A 22,666-nucleotide genomic window follows, 5' to 3' on the forward strand; every position below is an offset into this window, starting at 1 on the left:
TCTCTCACTGTTCAAATACACCTACCATTAAAATTATAGATTGATCATGTCTTTGTCAGTGGGCAAACGTACAAAATCAGCAGGGGATCAAATACTTTTTTCCCTCACTGTACATAGGCTACCTTTCTTCACTCATTTGGCGCATTAAACTCGCAGGACTCGGAGGTAGCAAGCATTAGTCACAGGAACACCTTTAAAAATGTTCACAATAAAGGCAGAATGAATTATCTTACTTTGTGAGCATTTTAAGGTTTGGGGTGATGGCATTTGGTATTTTCTACATATACTAAAGAACATCACACAGTTTTCAACATTGCACTGCATAAATATAACTGATTGAAAAATGGTTGATCCTCCTCGGAGTTGGTATATAGAATTTCATACTCAAACACAAAATGTTACATTCGTAGTATTCAAGTCCCCAAACATAACAAACCGCACCATCATTTGCTGATCATATAAGAATACAACATATCAGTACCTTCATATACTTCCTAAACAGAGAACATACATAGATCACCACCAGAAAAAAGAAAATATCATTTAAATATTTTCATATAAATTACTATGCATTTCACCACAATCTTTGGTTACATAAGGCAGAAGTGACAGTAAAAAATATATTTTTAAAGGCCCAATGTGCTGTAGAACAAGTAAAAAAAAAAAGTGGTATGTGCTCAGAGGATGGCTTGGTTGGTTGCTTGTTATTCTCCGCTACTGAATCTTCATAGACTTTCATTCGGTTCCAATTGGTGCTGCAGCTACACACTAGTTAACGTCAACTACTGCTGAATGGACGGAGGTACAGCCAAGATCGCAGTGACAACAGACCTTTAGAAAGAAGTGTTGTCTGTCTATGTCTCTTTGTGAACATGGTCTAGCTCTTGGGCCCAGTTTTTCAAAACCTATCAGACAGGATTAAAGGCATATTAATAGAACAGACAAATAATTTACTTGAAATCCAGATAACTTTTGAAAAACTGTGCCCTGGTTTGTAGGGAATGGATTAAGATAGAGAGGTGACCACAGGCAGGGTGGGTTCAGTTCATCTCAGTTAAAAGGTCCAGTCCAGGGTAGTGGTATAAGATGCAGTGTGTCTGTGCTGAGAGGGCCAGTCTGTTCACTTCTCGGTCTAGAGTTAGTGCAAAGTGCTTAGTGCTCCTTCATCCTACAAGACGGAAACAGAAAAACAGACTTTGATCACTAGCTAGGTTTCCATGCAAATATTCAGAAATCCGCATAAAAACAATGTGCATTTTCCAACCATCAAATTGATAAAAGGCTGTGTGCGATGACCTAATGTACATATAAATACCTTTTGCAGTTAAAATTCTGATGTACCGTAAAAACAACAAGTTAAATGGGTTTCCATCACATTTTCAACTCTATGTATGGTTTTCTCACCAAAAATGTTACGTTATATAGCGAGTGTGCCCACTCTGGTATTGGCACGTGCGCTCTAGTCAACAGCTCACATTTAGGCTACAGTGCAGGTATAGCCTACATGATGAGATTATTATGGACAAAAGAGTAAGATTATTTTGATTTGTCAAACAGCAGCCAAGCATCGACAATAATCTTTTTGTGTCGGTAAAATTAATTATAAGAGAAACGGTGGTAGAAATGCCTTTATGCGCAAATATTGATATAATAACCATCATATTGAAGTAAACTTGGAGTCACACGATGATATGGTGTGGTCCTCCCACTACGACTTGGGAAACCATGCAGTTTATTAGGCTATAGTCTAAATAAGTTATGATGACAGGGTGGTGAAATTGCACAGTGATCTTGATGGTCCTTTCCAATAAATATTGAGGGTCTTATTCTGGTGACATTATGAGATGCTTGACAAATAAGATATTCTCGCTCTTATCCATAATAATATCATAATGTAGACTTGCCTAACCGCACAGTATCTGCCAGCTGTTGGCTAGAGCGCACGTGCCAAGACCAGAGTAGGCACATTTACTATTTAAGGCTACAGTTTGCGACAAAACTAAATTGGTAGAGTTGAAAATGCGATGGAAACACATTGAACTTTTGATTTTTATTCGGTACATGAAAACGTAAGCGAAAAAGTACATTTTGTGTGCACTACGTCATCAGGCACTGATGTTTTATCCACAACAAGTCTGTCTGGTGGAAACACACCACTGGCAGGTTTGTATTTTTTGTATTTTTATTTTTTTTTTAAATCTAAGTTATGGAAAATTGACCTAATCTTGAATAGAAGGAGGGATGTGGAGATCGGTGGCTGTTCTTCTAGAATAATGATGAACCCGAGTATTGAATTTGAATAGCATTTGAAAAGAAACAGGGTGTAGATTCATTTTGAATTGGAATACAAACAGAGACTTAAAGTTGGTTGATATAAATATTGAGGATTTGAAGGCGACGAAAGAGTGGAGAGGAACTGGCACGACTGTCTGAGTGAGTTGCCATCCTCACAAAACGTTTTTGGAGAATGAAGATGTTATTGCGGTTGCTTTTATAAGTACTGACCCATACTATATTACAATATGAGATAAATGGATAGAGTAAGGTGTAGTACAGATTCCATTAATTTTTTTATTGGGAAGAGATGTTGCATTCATCTGATGACACCAATACCTTTCACAATTGTATTGGAGTTAATTTAGTGATACGTTTCTGACTGTCTTTATCAGACAAAAATATGTTGGTGTCATCAGCAAACAATATAAAAAAGACACAATCAGATATTAAATACAAGTCATTAACATAGATCATAGAACATAGACATTAACATGGATCATCAACATAGAACATGATCAGTGGCATCAGTCATCATAATCAAGCCTGTATACAACACAATACCACCATACTACAACAAGTAGAATATAAACCAAACAGAGAGAATTCACTTACTCTACAGTGGTGCTGCCAGAACGAGGTTTAACCACATTACCAGAGGTCAGCTCCTTCGTCACCAGCCGCAGCAACAGCTACAGAGAAAACACATCCACACACAAAGCCTCATTTTATAAGATCCACATACAAAATAAGACAAATATTAACAAGCATCAGCACCTACCAACAGTGCTAGGAAGTCAGCTGCCATCAGCATGTAGAAGACCTGGTCCCAGCCCTGTGACGACAACACTCCTGCCAGAAGGGGGCCTATTGCTGCACCTGAGAAGAACACGATCACAGGACAGTTTGTAAGTCACAGAGCTAATCCTATGCTAAATTCTCCCCTCGTGGAGCTAATTTATCACATAGGATCTACTGTTATGGTTTGAGGTGACAGGAGAGACTGACCTACTGATCCTGTGCCGTCAATGATGGCCGTGACAGTAGAAAGAGCCCTGGCGTTGCCCTTCAGGCTCTTGTGTGTTCCCTAGGTTCCAAGGTCAAAATAGAGAGGGACAGGATATGAGGTCAGAGAAAGGCCCACAGACACAGGAAATACTGACATAGCATGGCTGATCTAAAAGGTTAGAAAGACAAAACTGTACTAGGGAGGATTATTTAACATTAGTGCAAAACAACAGTGAGAAAGACTCACTCACTACACACTTACCAGATCAGCAGCCACTGCTGTTGTAATAAGGGCATATGGCCCATTCACTAGTCCTCCACACACCAGTAGCATACCTATGAGGAAAATGGACATCACATCATGATTCACTTGATCGTTGGTTGAATGTCAAAACCAACCAAGCTTGTGACATAGCTCTGTTCACCTGTGAGTTATTGACAGTCAGAATAGCACAGCCAATAAGTAAACGAGCTCAGGAGTGGGATGTCATGAAGTCAGTCTACAATCCCTCTCACAAAAGAGCAACAAAAACTGGACTTATTAATATAAATGGATCATTACCGATGGTCGGTCCCAGTCCAAACTCGCTGATCATGGAGAAGCCATAAAGCTGAGATACAGAACAAAAATAAGAACTTTAAAAATCATGTCCTCCTGTAAGATTAAATGATACATGCTTATGTTTAGCCATTGAGATGGTCAACGGTCCTCTGTAGCTCAGTGGTCTTCTGAACCTCAGTTGGAAGAGCATGGTTCTTGCAACGCCAGGATAGTTGGTTTGATTCTCAGAAACGGAGAGGGAAAGAGAGAAAAGAAAGAGAAAAATAGAAACAAACAGAGCAACACAGGGAAAGAGGCACTCACTGTAGGAGCAGCCAGCAGCAGCATCACTGCACAGGTGGTGGCTCTCTTTCCCAGTTTATCAGATATGACCCCAGCCAAGATTCCCCCTACACACACACACACACACACACACACACACACACACACACAGAAAGAGATGAGATTAGCACAACAATCAAGATAAAATTAGTGGTTTGGGGGTAGTTCAATTATAATGATGTGTGAATGATGTCAGGACTTCCTAATTCATCTTTACAAATCAAATCTCTGACAACACACACAGGAGCATACAAATATCCAGATCATAAAGTTGTTTGATTCATACCAAAGAATCTGATCTAAAAACAACCACTGAAAAAACTAAAAGGGAACATACCCACAATTCCTCCCACGTCAAACAGAGTGGAGAGATCACCGGCCTTCTTGGCATCTAGGTGAGCTGAGATAGACAGATAGGTATATTATCTCCACACACCTTCTGGCAAACCAAACATGTGACACAGGATACTAACAAAAACAACCAGCAAAGCATAGGTATCCTAACACAGTGGTTCTCAAACTGTGGGGCGAGTGGTCGGCAGGCAGGGATGTTCCCCAATGCTGGAAGGGAGGCCTGAGTGAAAAGGTTTGAGAACCTCTGTCCTAATAGGTAGAGCTGGTTTGACCACATACCTGACCACAGACTATCAAGACATAAATGTCAGATAGCAGATAGATACAGTATGTATCAGACAATGACTAGCAGGTATAGCAGGTAGTGGACAAATACTGAATGCCCTGACACTTCTTATAGATCTCTCCACAATGCCCTGGATTCATGTACCGTATACTTGACCAAACAGACAGAGTTCCTATATGGATGTAGCAGGGGGTGAGGGTTTTGTTGTAGTCTAGTGTAATGGTTCAACTGATTTTGCGTCGGCACCCAAATTGAACCAGGTTGTCTCAGTCGCAACCCAATATTCGTATGGCAACTTATTTGGGGAAAAATGCAATCTGGAAAACAATTTTTAATGCTATATTGACAGTAAATGTAGCAATTATATTAGACAAGGGAACAACATTCCCACCTTTTTAATTGTCAATAATTCCATATTGCTCATATTCTTGATGAAGAACGTTGGCAAGCTCACTTGTTTGAGACCACAAACTCATCTGTGTCCCGTGTAGCTCAGTTGGTAGAGCATGGCGTTTGCAACGCCAGGGTTGTGGGTTTGATTCCCATGGGGGGCCAGTATGAAAAATGTATGCACTCACTAACTGTAAATCGCTCTGGATAAGAGCGTCTGCTAAATGACTAAAATGTAAAAATCTAAATAGTGCTGCTTATAACTCTATATTGAAAATACTGTGATTGAAGAATAATCGTTTTCAGAGAATTTTTTATTTTTTTTAAATGTAGGTTCATTATAATTTCTACACACTTTCTACCTGGTATTAGTTGTTTAAACTCAGACGGGAGTATATTTTCATAAAAAATATAATATCCATTTTTAACTGATTTTAAATGTTTAATAATTATTTTTAAAATAAAAAAATATTCGCAACCCACCAGTTCAGAACCACTGTTGAAGTGTGATGTACATACCGGTTTTCGTGATGTAGAGTGGCAGCCAGAAGAGGAAGGTGTAGCTGACCAGCTTGGCAAACAGCAAACAGAGCGAGAACTCTATTACTCCCTGGAGAGAGAAAGAGAGAAGCATACTGTCAACAAATTAAAAAAACTATACATTTCTCCAGAATAGAATGCCGTGGTACCTTGTATGGTGTATGTTTAGGGCAAGGGGTTTTCCCTGTTGCTTATACAGTACCTATGCAATTATTTCAGATCTATTTAAGTGCATAGGGCACATGTGTTTGCAGGCTCTTCTTCTTTTATGGTATAATGGCGTTCACAACAATTGGATGTGCATTCTGCCTACTACTGTGCGGGTGGATAATAAGGATCCCAAAAAATGAAATAATGTGGGTAAAAATACATTAAATATCATACCCACTATCAAAAAAGAAATGAACTAAACAAAACCAACCTGCTTTTCTGTAAGAAAAAATTATCTAAATTGGCTGCAGATATGATGTCCAGCTTCTTGGACTTCTTAGACACTTGTGCTTTACAATGAATCACTGTGGTTATAAATGCGACAAAATCTACCTTTTCACAATGAGTGTATCCAGATCACTCGATCAACTTAAAACATTAGCAACTGGTTGCAATGCATCCACCGCCATATTTTCAACACTGTTGCCTCTTGCACCTTCGACTCTCTTCACCACCTCCACATAGGAGATCTGCTGTACAGCCCTGATCCTTGACACCTCAACCTCATTCACCCTAAAAGGGCACTCAAGGAAGTCCGGAGTATGATCCCCACCACAGTTGCAACATTTTCCATTGACAGATTCTTCAATACATTACTTCTCCCTTCCGCAAACATTTGACACGTGACCATATCCTTTACAATTCCCACACTGTAATGGTTTGGACACAAATGCTCTCACCGCATACCTCACATATCCAAGCTTCACATATTCAGGTAGAATCTCCTCAAACAACATCGATAGGCTTTTCTCCTTCCTTCCATTTACCATACGGGTCATGCGACGTGCACTGAACACTCCTGGGATTTTCTGACTAAAGTACTCGTCATCTACAGTACCAGTCAAAAGTTGACACACCTACTCATTCAAAGGTTTTTCTTAATTTTTACTATTTTCTACATTGTATAATAATAGTGAAGACACCAAAACTATGAAATAACACATATGGAATCATGTAGTAACCAAAAAATATATTTTATATTTGAGATTCTTCAAAGTAGCCACCCTTTGCCTTGATGACAGCTTTGCACACTATTGGCATTCTCTCAACCAGATTCATGAGGTAGTCACCAATAATGCATTTCAATTAACAGGTGTGCCTTGTTAAAAGTTAATTTGTGGAATTTCTTTCCTTCTTAATGCATTTGAGCCAATCAGTTGTGTTGGGACAATGTAGGGGTAGGTGGTATACAGAAGATAGCCCTATTTGGTAAAAGACCAAGTGCATATTATGGCAAGAACAGCTCAAATAAGCAAAGAGAAACGACAGTCCATCATTACTTTGAAAGTTTCTTCAAGTGCAGTCGAAAAAACCATCAAGCGCTATGATGAAACTGGCTCTCATGAGGACCGCCACAGGAAAGGAAGACCCAGAGTTACCTCTGCTGCAGAAGATAAGTTCATTAGAGTTACCAGCCTCAGAAATTGCAGCCCAAATAAATGCTTCAGAGTTCAAGTTACAGACACATCTCAACATCAACTGTTCAGAGGAGACTGCGTGGATCAGGCCTTTATGGTCGAATTACTGCAAAGAAACCACTACTAAAGGACACCAACAAGAAGAGACTTGCTAGGGCCAAGAAACACGAGCAATGGACTTTAGACCGGTGGAAATATGTCCTTTGGTCTGATGAGTCCAAATTTGAGATTTTTGGTTCCAACCGCCATGTCTTTGAGAGACGCAGAGTAGGTGAACGGATTATCTCTGCATGTGTGGTTCCCACCGTGAAGCATGGAGGAGGTGGTGTGATGGTGATTTGCTGGTGACACGGTCTGTGATTTATTTAGAATTCAAGGCACACTTAACCAGCATGGCTACCACAGCATTCTGCAGCGATACGCCATCCCATCTGGTTTGCACTTAGTGGGACTATCATTTGTTTTTCAACAGGACAATGACCCAACACACCTCCAGGCTGCGTAAGGTCTATTTGACCAAGAAGGAGAGTGATGGAGTGCTGCATCAGATGACCTTGCCTCCACAATCCCCCGACCTCAACCCAATTGAGATGGTTTGGGATGAGTTGGACCGCAGAGTGTAAGAACAGCAGCCAACAAGTGCTCAGCATATGTGGGAACTCCTTCAAGACTGTTGGAGAAGCATTCCAGGTGAAGCTGGTTGAGAGAATGCCAAGAGTGTGCAAAGCTGTCATCAAGGCAAAGGGTGGCTATTTGTTGAATCTCAAATATATTTTGATTTGTTTAACACTTTTTTGGTTACTAAATGATTCCATGTGTTATTTCATAGTTTTGATGTCTTCACTATTATTCTACAATGTAGAAAATAGTAAAAATAAAGAAAAACCCTTGAATGAGTAGGTGTGTCCAAACTTTTGACAGGTACTGTATATCCAACGAGACTCCAGTCATAACTCCTTTGGTTAACTCCAATTAACCAAAACGAGGCCGCTTCTAGTCACCTTGATTGAATCCACCTTTCCCACTGCTTTCTCCACAGTCCTCAATATTACAAATGGATTTCCCAAATGAACCTCCTTGTCCAAAAAATGCAGGTCCTCATCTTCTGCTACATCTTCTGCTACATCTTCTGCTTGTTTAGTTCCATTCTTTGATTTCACTATTTTCCATTCATTATCACACACTTCACTTGCTGCACTTTGAGATTCAAGCAGTCGCCATTTTCCAGTGTCCTCCTCTGCGGGTTTTTGCCCCTCCCTGGTACTTGATTGATCAATTAAGGTAATTTATTAGTTAGAAACTCACCTTACCTGGTTGTCTAGGTCTTAATTGGACATGAATTGAAAGGAAATAACAAAAACCAGCAGATAAATGGCCCTCCAGGAATTGAGTTTGACACCCCTGGCTTTGGGGAACAGGGCCTAGGCCTTTGTTATTGTGTGTATGTGATATGGGTGGTGTGAGAGGTCAGGTGACTGACCGGAATGCGTAGAGCTCCCATGAAGCTGATGGCCGAGGGCTCTGATTCGCTCCTCACCACCGCCACCTGCTGTACGGGGACAGACACACTGCTGTTGTTGTCCTGAGGGAGCAGCAGATCTGTGTCCCAGTTCTGAGAGAGAGATGGAGGGGAAAAACAAGGGTTAATAACACACAGATCCACATACAGACACTAACATAAACACAGACAAACTCCGATAAAAACAGGCACACCTGATATTTGTCTCCCTGTTTGTATGAATGGTACAGTTGCTTGTGTCCATTCGTCCCATTCCAGTTCTTTGTCAGCTTTTGCTGCATGAGCAAAAAACAAAAACAAAGTACAATATAGTTTACCACAATGTACTGGTAGGTGTTCCACCAGCTACCAGTGAAAACAACTGCAATGCAGTTCATAGTAGAGTGGGAGACTGAAAATGAGACCTGTCAATCAAGAAGAACCCTAAATAAAGCTTATACAATGAATCTGCCCACGTTCATAATGTTTCATCTCTTTTTGATTTGTGTGTCTGTCTCCAGGGAGGCCTTTTTACCAGAGCCAGCCCACGCTCTCGGAGACACTCAGGTACTCTACGTCTACACAAGGAGCTAAAGTGGACGACAGTTGTCTAGGAAATGGTTGCCGGGCGCGATGTGCGACAGATGTGATGCTATCCAGGCAAATTCTGATGACGTGTGATCCACACAATGATCCCACTCACGGACACACATTTCCAAAATGGCATTTAGACTAAGCATATAACAAAGTGGGGCTTTTACGGTCTGTGATTCATGAATATATCTGTGAATTTATACCTCTGAAATGTCCTTCATATTATGTCTATACTAACTAGAGATGCTTTTGAGAACAAGCGAGACATCCTAAGTACTCACATTGTTGCTGCAGGGAGCAGGGTTCTGTACAGCATGGATGCTTCTAAGATCATTTGGATCTACAGACAAAACCAAGAACAGTTTAAACCAAAATCACAGTAAATATCAGCATGCAAAACTCTGACCATCGCATAAATCAAGCATCGAAGCTACTCAAAGGCAAATGGGACGAGTCTCTTCCTCCTCCAACCAATCACATAGCAGTACTCACGTTCGATGAGGAAGAGGAAGCAGATGATTCCCATGGCAGCGATGACGAGGCCGGGAACGATGAAGGACAGGCCCCAGTTGGAGGAGACCCAGTAGCCTGCAATCAGAGAGCCCAAGATGTTGCCCACGGAGGTGTGGGAGTTCCATATGCCCATGATCAGACCCCTCCTGTAGGAGACACCAGTTATAAAAAGGGTTAGGTTAGTGTTATCATGTGAACAGGCCCATGATCAGACCCCTCCTACCAGGCAAACCAGTTAGAATCCTGTTTTAACTTCAATGTATCTTCTATAACTATTTTCTATTCAATGCATCTCCTATAATTTCAGTGTATCTGAACTATGGAGGAATCATTTCATTAACAACAGATCTCGTGGCTTACCTTCCCTTTCCAAACCAGTTCCCGATGCATGTGACAACACTGGGCCAGCCAGTGGTCTGAACCAAGCCATTAGCCACCTGAGGCAGAGGAGAAACACAGAGTTAGAAAAACATTCAGAATATACAACTTTTGACCTCTGAATTCTGAACTCGTCTTCCTATGAAATGTCAGACCAACAATTTTGTATGGCTTGACTTATATTGTACATGTGTAGGTAGTTACAGTAGGTCCACTTTGTGACTTACCTGGACAAATATATAGAAGCCAAGGCTGTGGATGTTGTAGATGTAGCCCAGGCCAAACAGACAGGTGAAGAGGCCGCTCATCAGCATGCCAAACGTCAGGTACAGACGGATGGGCAGGCGTTCACCGATGATGCCACTGCAGGACGCACAATGACATTTTAACAATGCATAAGACCAGTTTCATTTTACATTTACATTTACATTTTAGTCATTTAGCAGACGCTCTTATCCAGAGCGACTTACAGTTAGTGAGTGCATACATTATTTAATTTTTTCATACTGGCCCCCTGTGGGAATCGAACCCACAACCCTGGCGTTGCAAACGCCATGCTCTACCAACTGAGCTACATCCCTGCCGGCCATTCCCTCCCCTACCCTGGACCACGCTGGGCCAATTGTGCGCCCCCCATGGGTCTCCCGGTCGCGGCCGGCTACGACAGAGCCTGGATTCGAACCAGGATCTCTAGTGGCACAGCCTTAGACCACTGCGCCACTCGGCGCCCAATGCAGGCTGACAAAAATGGCTGGCATATTCAGCATGAGAATTGGCTGGCATATTGAAAAATGTTCTCTACCCCTGATACAACGAAACATCAGTTTTGAATTAAATGAAAATAAAATAACCAACACTATTTAGCATGACATCCAGCCCGCCACAAGCTTGGCTAGAAGCTGTTTGACCTTGCTGGGGCACAGAGTTAGTTACGCAACACTGTCCTTGAAAAGCACACTGTGTTCATGTTGTAACACTGTGGAAATGCAAAGCGACAGAATGAGGACCTTTTCATGGCTAAAAGAGAGAGAGGGAGAGAAAGGGGGAGTGAGAGGAGAGAGAGCGAAAGACAAAAAGAGAGAGGAAAAAAAAGAGCGAGATATTCCCCCCTAGACACAACTACGATAAAACAACCAACAAAATGGGTCACAACACTGGGTCTGTACATAGTCAATGGTAGGCTTTGAGGGAACTCCTACGGTAGATACACCTACAGCTCATCCCTTAGCAGTAGTACTGTTGATTACTTTATTACTGACCTCAACCCAGAGTCTCTCAGAGCGTTCACAGTCAGCCCACTGACACTCATATCAGATCACAGCAAAATCACAGTCTACTTGAACAGAGCAATACTGAATCATGAGACATCAAAGCCAAACAAACGCATACTGTTAAGAAATGCTATAGATGGAAGGAAAGTAGTGAAGAAACCTACCAAAAAACAATTGGGCAACAACAAATTCAATCCCTTTTAGACAACTTTCTGGACAAAACGTTTCACTGCAATAGTGAAGGTGTAAACTGTATATTTGACCTTTCCGCTTCCCCATCAAATCTAAACATTTCAAGCAGACAACCTAAGAAAATTAACAACAATGACAAATGGTTTGATGAAGAATGCAAAAACCTAAAAGAAATGTAGAAATCTATCCAACCAAAACCACAGCGACCAAGAAAACCTAAGCCTTTACTGTGGTGAAACACTAAAACAGTACAGGAATACACTAAGGAAAAAGAAGGAAGCGCACGTAATTGAAGAATCCATAGAATCTAACCACCTCTGGGAAAATTGGAACACACTAAACAAACAACAACACAAAGAGCTATCTATCCAAAATGGAGATGTATGGATAAACCGCTTCTCTTTTTGGCACTATAAAAGAAAGAACAAACAGCAAAAACATACACATGATCATTTACAAATCTTAGAATCAGTTATTAAAGACTACCAGAACCCACTGGATTCTCCAATTACATTGAATGAACTACAGGACAAAATACAAACCCTCAAACCCAAAAAGGCCTGTGGTGTTGATGGTATCCTAAATGAAATGATAAAAAATATACAGACCACAAATTCCAATTTGCTATACTTAAAACTCTTTAACACAATCCTCAGCTCTGGCATCTTCCCCAATATTTGGAACCAAGGACTGGTCACCCCAATCTACAAATGTGGAGACAAATTTGACCCCAATAACTACCATGGGATCTGCATCAACAGCAACCTCTGGAAAATTCTCTACATTATCATTAACAGCAGACTCCTACATTTCCTCAGTGAAAACAACATCCTGAGCAAATTTCAAATTGGCTTTTTACCAAATTACCGTATGGCAGACCACGTATTCAACACACCCTAAAAACAAACAAAACAAAGTCTTCTCATGTTTTGTAGATTTCAAAAAAGCTTGACTCAATTTGACATAGGGGTCTGCTATATAAATTGATGGAAAGCGGTGTTGGGAGAAAAACATACAACATTATAAAATCCATGTACACAAACAAGTGTGCGGTTAAAATTGGCAAAAAACACACTGATTTCTTTCCTCAGGGCCGTGGGGTGAGACAAGGATGCAGCTTGAACCCCAACCTCTTCAACATATATATAAAAACATTGGCGAGGGCACTAGAAGTCTGCAGCACCTAGCCTCACCCTCCTAGAATCTGAAGTCAAATGTCTACTGTTTGCTGATGATCTGGTGCTTCTGTCCCCAACCAAGGAGGGACTACAGCAGTAATTAGATCTTCTGTACAGATTATGTCAGACCTGGGCCCTGACAGTGAATCTCACTAAGACAAAAATAATTGTGTTCCAAAAAAGATCCAGTTGCCAGGACCACAAATACAAATTCCATCTAGATACCGTTGCCCTAGAGCACACACAAAAACTATACCTACCTCGGCCTAAACATCAACACCACCGGTAACTTCCACAAAGCTGTGAACGATCTGAGAGACAAGGCAAGAAGGGCCTTCAACGCCATCAAAAGGAACATAAAATTCGATATTCCAATTAGGATCTGGCTAAAAAATAATTGAAATCTGTTAAAATTCTTGAATCAGGGTCTGCTCACCAACGAAGAACACCCAATTGAGACTGCTAGGGCTGTGGCGGTCACAAAATGTAGTTAGCCGGTGATTGTCAAGCAAATAACTGTTGGTCTCACGGTAATTGACCGTTAATTAACATAAACACATTTAGCATCTCCTGGCTTCCACACATAGCCTACAAGCCACTGATGCAGACCTTTGGAACATCCACATTTAAAAAAGTCTAATAAATCCATGTAATATAGCCTACACCTTCACAATAAATCCATTATGTATTTATTTTCGACAGGTCTAAAAGAAACATGATATGAAGAAAATGTAGTCTATTTCAGAAGAACAGAATAGGATACTCTGAGTTGTCCTTATGTTAGTCCTGATCTGGCTATGCCGAATGGCTGTGGGCTACACTAGTTCATTTAGCAGACAAGATTTGCTTAGAATTCCATGGCATTATTTTATAGTATGCAGAATACAATTGAACAAAGCTGAATAAAATAGAAAGGATATTTTCTCCAAACGATTTGAGGGAGTGTGCACATGCAGCTATTCTGTGTTGAGCGGTTAACAAAGAAATAGGTACTCTTTTACGCTTCTAGTTATTCATGTAACTTTAGTTGTTCTACAAACGTTGGGCTATATGTTTTGATTTTTAATACATTGTAAGGCTGCATGATGTGACTAATGATGATTTGAAAAAAGTTGCTTGAAAAGGCATGAGCTCTGCTTAGTTTTTTGCACAGGCTGTACACACTTGTTAATGCCTCAAATTTCCCGGCGTCCCCTTTGTGTGGCCGTAACGCACCCTAAAAAAAGTCATGCCTTTTGCGGCCAGTGGCTATAAGCGCGATTGTTCCATTAGCGGGAAAACACCATTATCAAAAGTGACCCCAAATGCGATTATGCATGTAATGCTTTTATTATAAAGGTGCATTTCTTTGGTGAAAATAATCGTCCCCAAACTTGAAATTCATGCGCTGCTTATGTTTGCCAGTTAGGCTCTACACCCTTTGTAAAGCAGATTAATGTGCTTAATTTTAAGAAATTGTTTGGCCATTTTAGTTGTGATACAAACCTTATCAAAACATTTAGGCCTATGGGCTAGGCTACATGAGGTGTGTGACTATGATTAGAAAAAGTATTTTTTTTAAATCAATAAAAATAAATGTATGCACTCACTAACTGTAAGTCGCTCTGGATAAGAGCGTCTGCTAAATGACTTAAATGTAAATGTCAAAAGTTGCAAAAAAAGGCATTGTTTCTAGCCTTATGCTGGGCATCATTCACAAGTGATAACATATAATTCACAAGTGATAGGCTAATATTGTCACCCATCAGACTATTCTTGATTTAATCTTGTCTTTACATATACTAAATAATATATGTGTGAAATTTGTTTTGATTTAGAATGGACCATTATCGTGCACCTGTCTCGAAACAGGGGCAGGGGAAAAAATACATGTCATCTATGCTCTTAAATAGCGAATGGAGGATGCTTTTCCCGTGGTTCTTTTTCATGCCAGCCAGGTAGGTTTAACTCCTGTTGTAAAGATAAGCAATGTGCTTAATATTAGGAAAGTTGAGAAATAAATATAGTAGGCCTAGCCTATAGAAAGCTGATGGGATCCTCCTCTTTTTAATAGAGGCCATCACGCTGTTTTCTCATGCATTTGCATAGCCTATAGAAATGTTGCGCAACATGAGCTCTCATGAAGTGTTTGATTAGATTTTCAATTACATTTGCATTGATGTCAGAGTGATTAGAGGGACAATAGAGTGCTGAGTACCAGGTAGTTCGCAAGTTTGGTAGGCTACTAATGACCATCAGCAGCATATAATAATATAATAATAATATGCCATTTAGCAGACGCTTTTATCCAAAGCGACTTACAGTCATGCGTGCATAAATTTTTGTGTATGGGTGGTCCCGGGGATCGAACCCACTACCTTGGCGTTACAAGCTCCGTGCTCTACCAGCTGAGCATATGAGCTTGGAGAAGCCTAATTACCGTAACTAAACAGTCATGTGGAATTTGACTGCCTTCATGACCACCGGTGTGGCAGTAATACAGTCACCGCAACACCCATAGACTCTGCCTGCAGATTTAATGACTGACTGACTGGCGGACGAGAGATGGGGAAGAGCTTTAGCCGATAACTAGAGCCCAGAGGTTTTCCTGATCAGGTAAAGTGGACTGCCTAGTTTTAGCCTTACCTGAGGAACATGCCCACAGCATAGGCACAGAGGAAGGAGTAGTCCACGGCTCCCAGCAGCTGCTTATAGTTGCTTTTATCTGGATATGGAGGTAGTTTTACATGAGAATGACATCAATTCAACCAAGGACAACTCATCTGAATACAGGCTCCTGGGTTTGGTTATGGGGATCGACAACAATGTGTGAATGAATAGTAAAAAAATATGTGATTAGTGATAAGTGTAGGGATAGAGGATGCATAAAATGTAGTAGAGAAAGTGGGATTGAGAGGAGGATGAAAGAGGGGGAGAACAAGGGTTGAGTGGGGTCTCACCAAAGGGTTTCCAGCTGCACTCTGCATCTGTGTGGAGGTTAGACAGCTGGCTACTACTGGCTGTGGAGAGCTCATTGAGAGCTGAGCAGTTCTTATGTAGCTCACTCTGTGGAACAAATAATCAGAATGAGCAAACATTCATGTGTGCACACACTGAAAAAAGCACAAACTACAGTAAACCCAACATACAGTGGGGAGAACAAGTATTTGATACACTGCCGATTTTGCAGGTTTTCCTACTTACAAAGCATGTAGAGGTCTGTAATTTTTATAATAGGTACACTTCAACTGTGAGAAACGGAATCTAAAACAAAAATCCAGAAAATCACATTGTATGATTTTTAAGTAATTCATTTGCATTTTATTGCATGAAATAAGTATTTGATCACCTACCAACCAGTAAGAATTCTGGCTCTTACAGACCTGTTAGTTTTTCTTTAAGAAGCCCTCCTGTTCTCCACTCATTACCTGTATTAACTGCACCTGTTTGAACTCGTTACCTGTATAAAAGACACCTGTCCACACACTCAAACAGACTCCAACCTCTCCACAATGGCCAAGACCAGAGAGCTGTGTAAGGACATCAGGGATAAAATTGTAGACCTGCACTAGGCTGGGATGGGCTACAGGACAATAGGCAAGCAGCTTGGTGAGAAGGTAACAACTGTTGGTGCAATTATTAGAAAATGGAAGAAGTTCAAGATGACGGTCAATCACCCTTGGTCTGGGGCTCCATGCAAGATCTCACCTCGTGGGGCATCAATGATCATGAGGAAGGTGAGGGATCAGCCCAGAAATACACGGCAGGACCTGGTCAATGACCTGAAGAGAGCTGGGACCACAGTCTCAAAGAAAACCATTAGTAACACACTACGCCGTCATGGATTAAAATCCTGCAGCGCACGCAAGGTCCCCCTGCTCAAGCCAGCGCATGTCCAGGCCCGTCTGAAGTTTGCCAATGACCATCTGGATGATCCAGAGGAGGAATGGGAGAAGGTCATGTGGTCTGATGAGACAAAAATAGAGCTTTTTGGTCTAAACTCCACTCGCCGTGTTTGGAGGAAGAAGAAGGATGAGTACAACCCCAAGAACACCATCCCAACCGTGAAGCATGGAGGTGGAAACATCATTCTTTGGGGATGCTTTTCTGCAAAGGGGACAGGACAACTGCACCGTATTGAGGGGAGGATGGATGGGGCCATGTATCGCAAGATCTTGGCCAACAACCTCCTTCCCTCAGTAAGAGCATTGAAGATGGGTCGTGGATGGGTCTTCCAGCATGACAACGACCCAAAACACACAGCCAGGGCAACTAAGGAGTGGCTCCGTAAGAAGCATCTCAAGGACCTGGAGTGGCCTAGCCAGTCTCCAGACCTGAACCCAATAGAAAATCTTTGGAGGGAGCTGAAAGTCCGTATTGCCCAGCGACAGCCCCGAAACCTGAAGGATCTGGAGAAGGTCTATATGGAGGAGTGGGCCAAAATCCCTGCTGCAGTGTGTGCAAACCTGGTCAAGACCTACAGGAAACGTATGATCTCTGTAATTGCAAACAAAGGTTTCTGTACCAAATATTAATTTCTGCTTTTCTGATGTATCAAATACTTATGTCATGCAATAAAATGCAAATTAATTACTTAAAAATCATACAATGTGATTTTCTGGATTTTTGTTTTAGATTCCGTCTCTCACAGTTGAAGTGTACCTATGATAAAAATTACAGACCTCTACATGCTATGTAAGTAGGACAACCTGCAAAATTGGCAGTGTATCAAATACTTGTTCTCCCCACTGTATATTTAATGTGTGGAGAGGAGTGTTTAGTGAGTAAATCTCTTATTATGTGTTATGCCAGTATAGTACAGCAAATTCCCTATAGGATACATCAGTGTGTCTGTCTGTGTGTGTGTGTGTATGTTACCTTGACGATGCTGATGGGTCTTCTGGACAGGTGGAAGCTGGTGTACAGAAGGAAGGTGAGGCCAAATGTGAAGGCTCGGTACCTGGAGGGGGACAACACAAGGGGGCAGCAGTGAGAAGGGCTGGACGGGAGGAGGTAGTCAGTGGGTAGCATTCATCCCTGACGACTGATACAGGGTGAGATCTCGTTTCATTCTCGCAATGGTCAATGTGAGGTTTGGATTTAGGGTAATCTGATCCTAGATCTGTCCTTAGATATGTTGTTGATGTTAACTTATATTCTGAGGGGGTGGAGAACAACTGGACTTTGGACCTCTTGGCTGAACTGACTGGCTGGCTTCTTTTATAGTGGCGTAAACGAGCTGAATGGAGATCAAACATTTCACCTGGGAGGATAGCTACACCTACACAATCAAAGGAATTTGCTAATCTTTGCAAAATAATTCAATGTTAAAAGTACACAGTGAGAACTGGTAAGGATAACAAAGGCCAGGATGTGCCGTTCCTTTAATTTTCCCACTCAAGTCATTTCCTTGGGGACTTGTGCAATTGGCAAACAAATCGAGTTTGACATATCTGGACGCGTCTACCCCCTGACCTAGCCAAACACAGCCACCTCGACGTGGGTCTGCCCCTGACCTAGCCAAACACAGCAATTTATGGCAGTCTTGACATCTTAACCCCACGGCAGGTAGCTTAGTGTTTAAGAGCGTTGTGCCAGTAACCGAAAGGTCGCTGGTTCTAATCCCCGAGCCGACTAGGTGAAAAATCTGCCGATGTGCCCTTGAGCAAGGCACTTAACCCTAATTGCTCATGTAAGTCGCTCTGGATAAGAGCGTCTGCTAAATGACAAAAAAAATAAAAAAAATAAACCATCCCTACAGACCAATTGTTAGGGGTGGAAAGTAGCCAGAGGGAAGATTCCCTGATTGCCTAGGCACATTCACAACAGCATGTGTGTGTGTTTGTATCTCTCTCTCTGTGTGTCTAGTGGGGAGGGGGTTGTGTTCACAAGACAGGACAGGAAGGGGACAGTTAGGACACTGGCAATGTATCTTCCCTGTTGGCAGTAATTTAGTGAAAAACATGTCAGTGGCTCTGTGATACCACAGAACACCACCACTGTCCCAGCTCCAACTCTCTGATAGGACCAGACATACTGTACATATAGAGACTGAGCAGAGGGAGACTATACTGGCTACAGCCACACAGAGACAAAGGTTTACAACCTCGATTTCAGCATGCCACTGTCACTCGCACAGTATAACAATCAGTATGAACGCAATGAAATGTGATAAAGCTCTAAGAAATACTTCGAAGTCAGGTTCAGAACATGGTTCCCCACTCTTTCTCTTGATAATAAATAGGATCAGGAGTTTTTCCTAACCATGTGACCTGAGCAGGAACAACTCCTGGCCCTAATAATGAACGGGATACGTGATCATTAAGCAGCCTGTACGTATACAGGGCTATGCCACATACAGTAGATGGTGCGTATGCCCTCCTCTACATGATGTATGGGAACTTAGAGGACCGTTGTGTTAGTTGCACAGTGCTCTCGCTCTCTTTCTCTGTGACCCGGCCAATTCACTCTCTCGCAGAAAACACATAATTAGGACTAAATAGAAACGGCTACAAGCACAGACACACATGTACAATCCTGCACAGGCACACACATGAACAGTATGGCTTGAGCCCTGAGGTCTCTTCATGATAAGTCATCAACAATTTACAACTAAGTTCACGTGTAAGCCAGTCCTGTACTGACAAATACACCTAAAAAACAGAGTAGGGGCACAAACCAACAGAACGTATTGATCTGACAGACAGACATACAAAACTCACCACTGGTCTCTGTTGAAGGAGGCCAGGAAGCGGATGCCAGGTGGCACAGGGGCCATGATGATTGGGTGATAACAGGAACTGCGGGGTCAGGGGTCAACAGACAGGCAGATCTCACAGCAATGATGACGATGACCGACACAAAGACCTGCAGCTCACTTCTGGCCAGAAGCACCCTGTGAGCTCAACACTAGGCCTGGGAGACATGGCCAAGAACCTGCTGGAATACCCCCTCAGAAGCTGTGTTCTCCTACAGGGCACAAGAATGAAAGACAGTTTCAAACACAGCAGGACCTCTGAAGCTGGCATGAGCATCTCTCTCCATTCCATAATGTAAGTTCTATAACTTAAACTTTGTGGATGTATGTGTCCAAGGAAGGCATTGTAGGCTACAGTAAACTTTCCACCAAGCAACTCATCTCAGTGGGGGATAAGATATATTCCTGGCATTCATACAACTTCTGCTTCATACTCTGGGGATCACATGTGTAGCAGAGGGCAGCAGAAGGACCATTGCTTTTATTACCAGGCATGAATAACCTAATATGCTGGAATCTTGGTCTGAAAACATGACGTTGCCAAGCACTGAACCACCAACAGTGTACCTAGCAACAGCTTGGCTTGCTCAACTCTATCATGGGCCTCTGCCACGACATTAGTCATTTACACTACAGGTATGGTCAATGTCATCAATTTAGCACTTAAAGTGCAAGTTCAATGGATTCATTCGACATAGGCTACTAAGTAACCCACTAAAACTTTCACAGCACAACACCTGTTGGCCCATACACTACAGCAGCCTGCAGTAGAGCTAATAGCAAAACCTCATACCTGGAATCAACTTGACCAGGCTTTACATTTAGATGTGGCAGCTGCAGAGCCTCAAAATAATTTACTGAAGTGAATTAGGCTACTGAACTTCAGTAGACAATACTGGTTTAACCAATGTTATTTAAAAATATGTTTTTTCCCCCTAATTTAGGGATTTATTACATAGCATCCTAATTGAGATCAGTTGTTGTATACAAAGCAAAAGTGTAATTATCTTGGATTGTTGTAAAAAACAAAAACACGTTTACAACCATTAAAATCAAAAAAAGACATTGTGTGACAGCCATCAAAAGAGAGAAGCCTACTGCAGGACATTTGCTAGAAAGCCACATCGTCCATACTATGTTTTCAATGATTATGATCATCAGCAACTTTGTAACCAACCGTTTCTCCAATCTCATTACAAATGTTTACATGTACACTAATAATTCAACATTAAACTGATTATGGCAGTAGGCATTATGCAAGTCATGTAAACACCTTATTCTGCTTATCTTAAATCGCCATAAAGTCAAAGTAGCATACGCCGATTAAAACACCTAGTTTTCTGAGCAATCGTTCGAATTATTAGGGCATGTAAACACTTTTATTCTGCCTTCCAGCAGTGTATGTAATCTGCGCATGTCCTACCACCAGCGAAGCGAGCCTCCCTTCCGAAGTGGAGTTCAGAAAAATATAATGTATGTGTCTTGAAGTAGTTTTCATGTATGTCTGAACTCAGAATCAAATATGCTTCCCAAAACTAACACGGTCTGCATTTATCAGTGCCATCAGGTAGCCTGATTTCAGATGTGTCCATGTAAACAGGACTATTAGGGAAATCGTTCTTCTTGACAAACATGTAAACGTTTTAAACGAACTATTATATTAATTTGACTATCCACAATAATCGCATTATTGTGTGCATGTAACCGTGCTCTCAAATTCACTTTCTGCTCATCCTGCCTTGACAGAAAAGGCTGTGGAAAATCGCCGCGCCCATCAATTCAGACATGGATAGAGAGACATTATCAAACTTACCTTGGTTGAAATAGAGGGAATAACCAAAATACACGTATTGTTTCTCGTCCAACTCAGGCGGCAGGTTATCTGGCGGTTAGCTATAACTTCCTTGTTCTTTCAGACCTTCGTGGAACTGTCACACTTCAGTGAGGGGGTTCGATTAATCTCGCCCGTGTAGGCGTCTTTTGCATCAGCTGAAATTTGATTGCATTCGATATGAACCCGATTGCCTCCCAGGCGTGAGCCAGGTGCCCAGTTCAAAACCCACGGCGAAGTCGGCTCAAAACAAAAGTGACGTAATTAAGCACTTGTAGTAATTAGTAGGATTCTGTGTTTTCCATGCAAAAGTCATTGCTTTTGATAAAAACGCTTTACCTACCATCCCAATGAAAAATAGTCAGAAAAGTTAAACATTTACTTAGGGAAAAAATTAAATTGTTTCTGGACGATGCATCATGCCGCCTTGTTGACAAAATGACCAAGTGGCACAGATTACTGTTCGATTTGATAACGGCGATCCTCCCGGTGCCCCGCGGCTCAGCATAATCGAATCCGCCCAATCTCACTGGTCGCCCAACCTCCCCTTTGGTCTACAACTGACGTCAGAATAGTACAAGGAACCGCTGTGTCTGATGTCCCTGGCTAGATATACAGTGGGGAGAACAAGTATTTGATACACTGCCGATTTTGCAGGTTTTCCTACTTACAAAGCATGTAGAGGTCTGTAATTTTTATCATAGGTACACTTCAACTGTGAGAGACGGAATCTAAAACAAAAATCCAGAAAATCACATTGTATGATTTTTAAGTAATTAATTTGCATTTTATTGCATGACATAAGTATTTGATCACCTACCAACCAGTAAGAATTCCGGCTCTCACAGACCTGTTAGTTTTTCTTTAAGAAGCCCTCCTGTTCTCCACTCATTACCTGTATTAACTGCACCTGTTTGAACTCATTACCTGTATAAAAGACACCTGTCCACACACTCAATCAAACAGACCCCAACCTCTCCACAATGGCCAAGACCAGAGAGCTGTGTAAGGACATCAGGGATAAAATTGTAGACCTGCACAAGGCTGGGATGGGCTACAGGACAATAGGCAAGCAGCTTGGTGAGAAGGCAACCACTGTTGGCGCAATTATT

General features: G+C 41.6%; 1 protein-coding gene across 2 annotated transcripts; it reads right to left on the minus strand.

Moving 5' to 3' along the window:
* Positions 1 to 49: 49 nt before the first annotated feature.
* LOC121552865 (glucose-6-phosphate exchanger SLC37A1) lies at positions 50 to 22,080 on the minus strand. 2 transcript variants are annotated; one of them, XM_041865951.2, is made up of 20 exons: positions 21,537 to 22,078; positions 19,689 to 19,935; positions 17,845 to 17,926; positions 15,927 to 16,032; positions 15,613 to 15,691; positions 10,574 to 10,709; positions 10,329 to 10,405; positions 9,948 to 10,114; positions 9,737 to 9,795; positions 9,077 to 9,157; positions 8,844 to 8,975; positions 5,715 to 5,805; positions 4,503 to 4,565; positions 4,148 to 4,233; positions 3,845 to 3,893; positions 3,545 to 3,618; positions 3,283 to 3,361; positions 3,056 to 3,153; positions 2,890 to 2,966; positions 50 to 1,168 (listed from the first exon to the last, which is right to left on the minus strand). In XM_041865951.2, the coding sequence occupies exons 2-20, from the start codon at positions 19,742 to 19,744 to the stop codon at positions 1,153 to 1,155; spliced, it is 1,608 nt and encodes a 535-aa protein (XP_041721885.1). In that variant the 5' UTR covers positions 19,745 to 19,935; positions 21,537 to 22,078; the 3' UTR covers positions 50 to 1,152. The 2 variants fall into 2 exon arrangements, with proteins under 2 accessions (XP_041721885.1, XP_041721891.1); XM_041865957.2 differs by lacking the exon at positions 50 to 1,168 and having other exon boundaries at positions 2,552 to 2,966; positions 21,537 to 22,080.
* Positions 22,081 to 22,666: the final 586 nt, after the last annotated feature.

The sequence above is a fragment of the Coregonus clupeaformis genome, chromosome 4 (genome assembly GCF_020615455.1).
Source record: "Coregonus clupeaformis isolate EN_2021a chromosome 4, ASM2061545v1, whole genome shotgun sequence".
In the NCBI taxonomy this organism is placed as follows: Eukaryota; Metazoa; Chordata; class Actinopteri; order Salmoniformes; family Salmonidae; genus Coregonus; species Coregonus clupeaformis.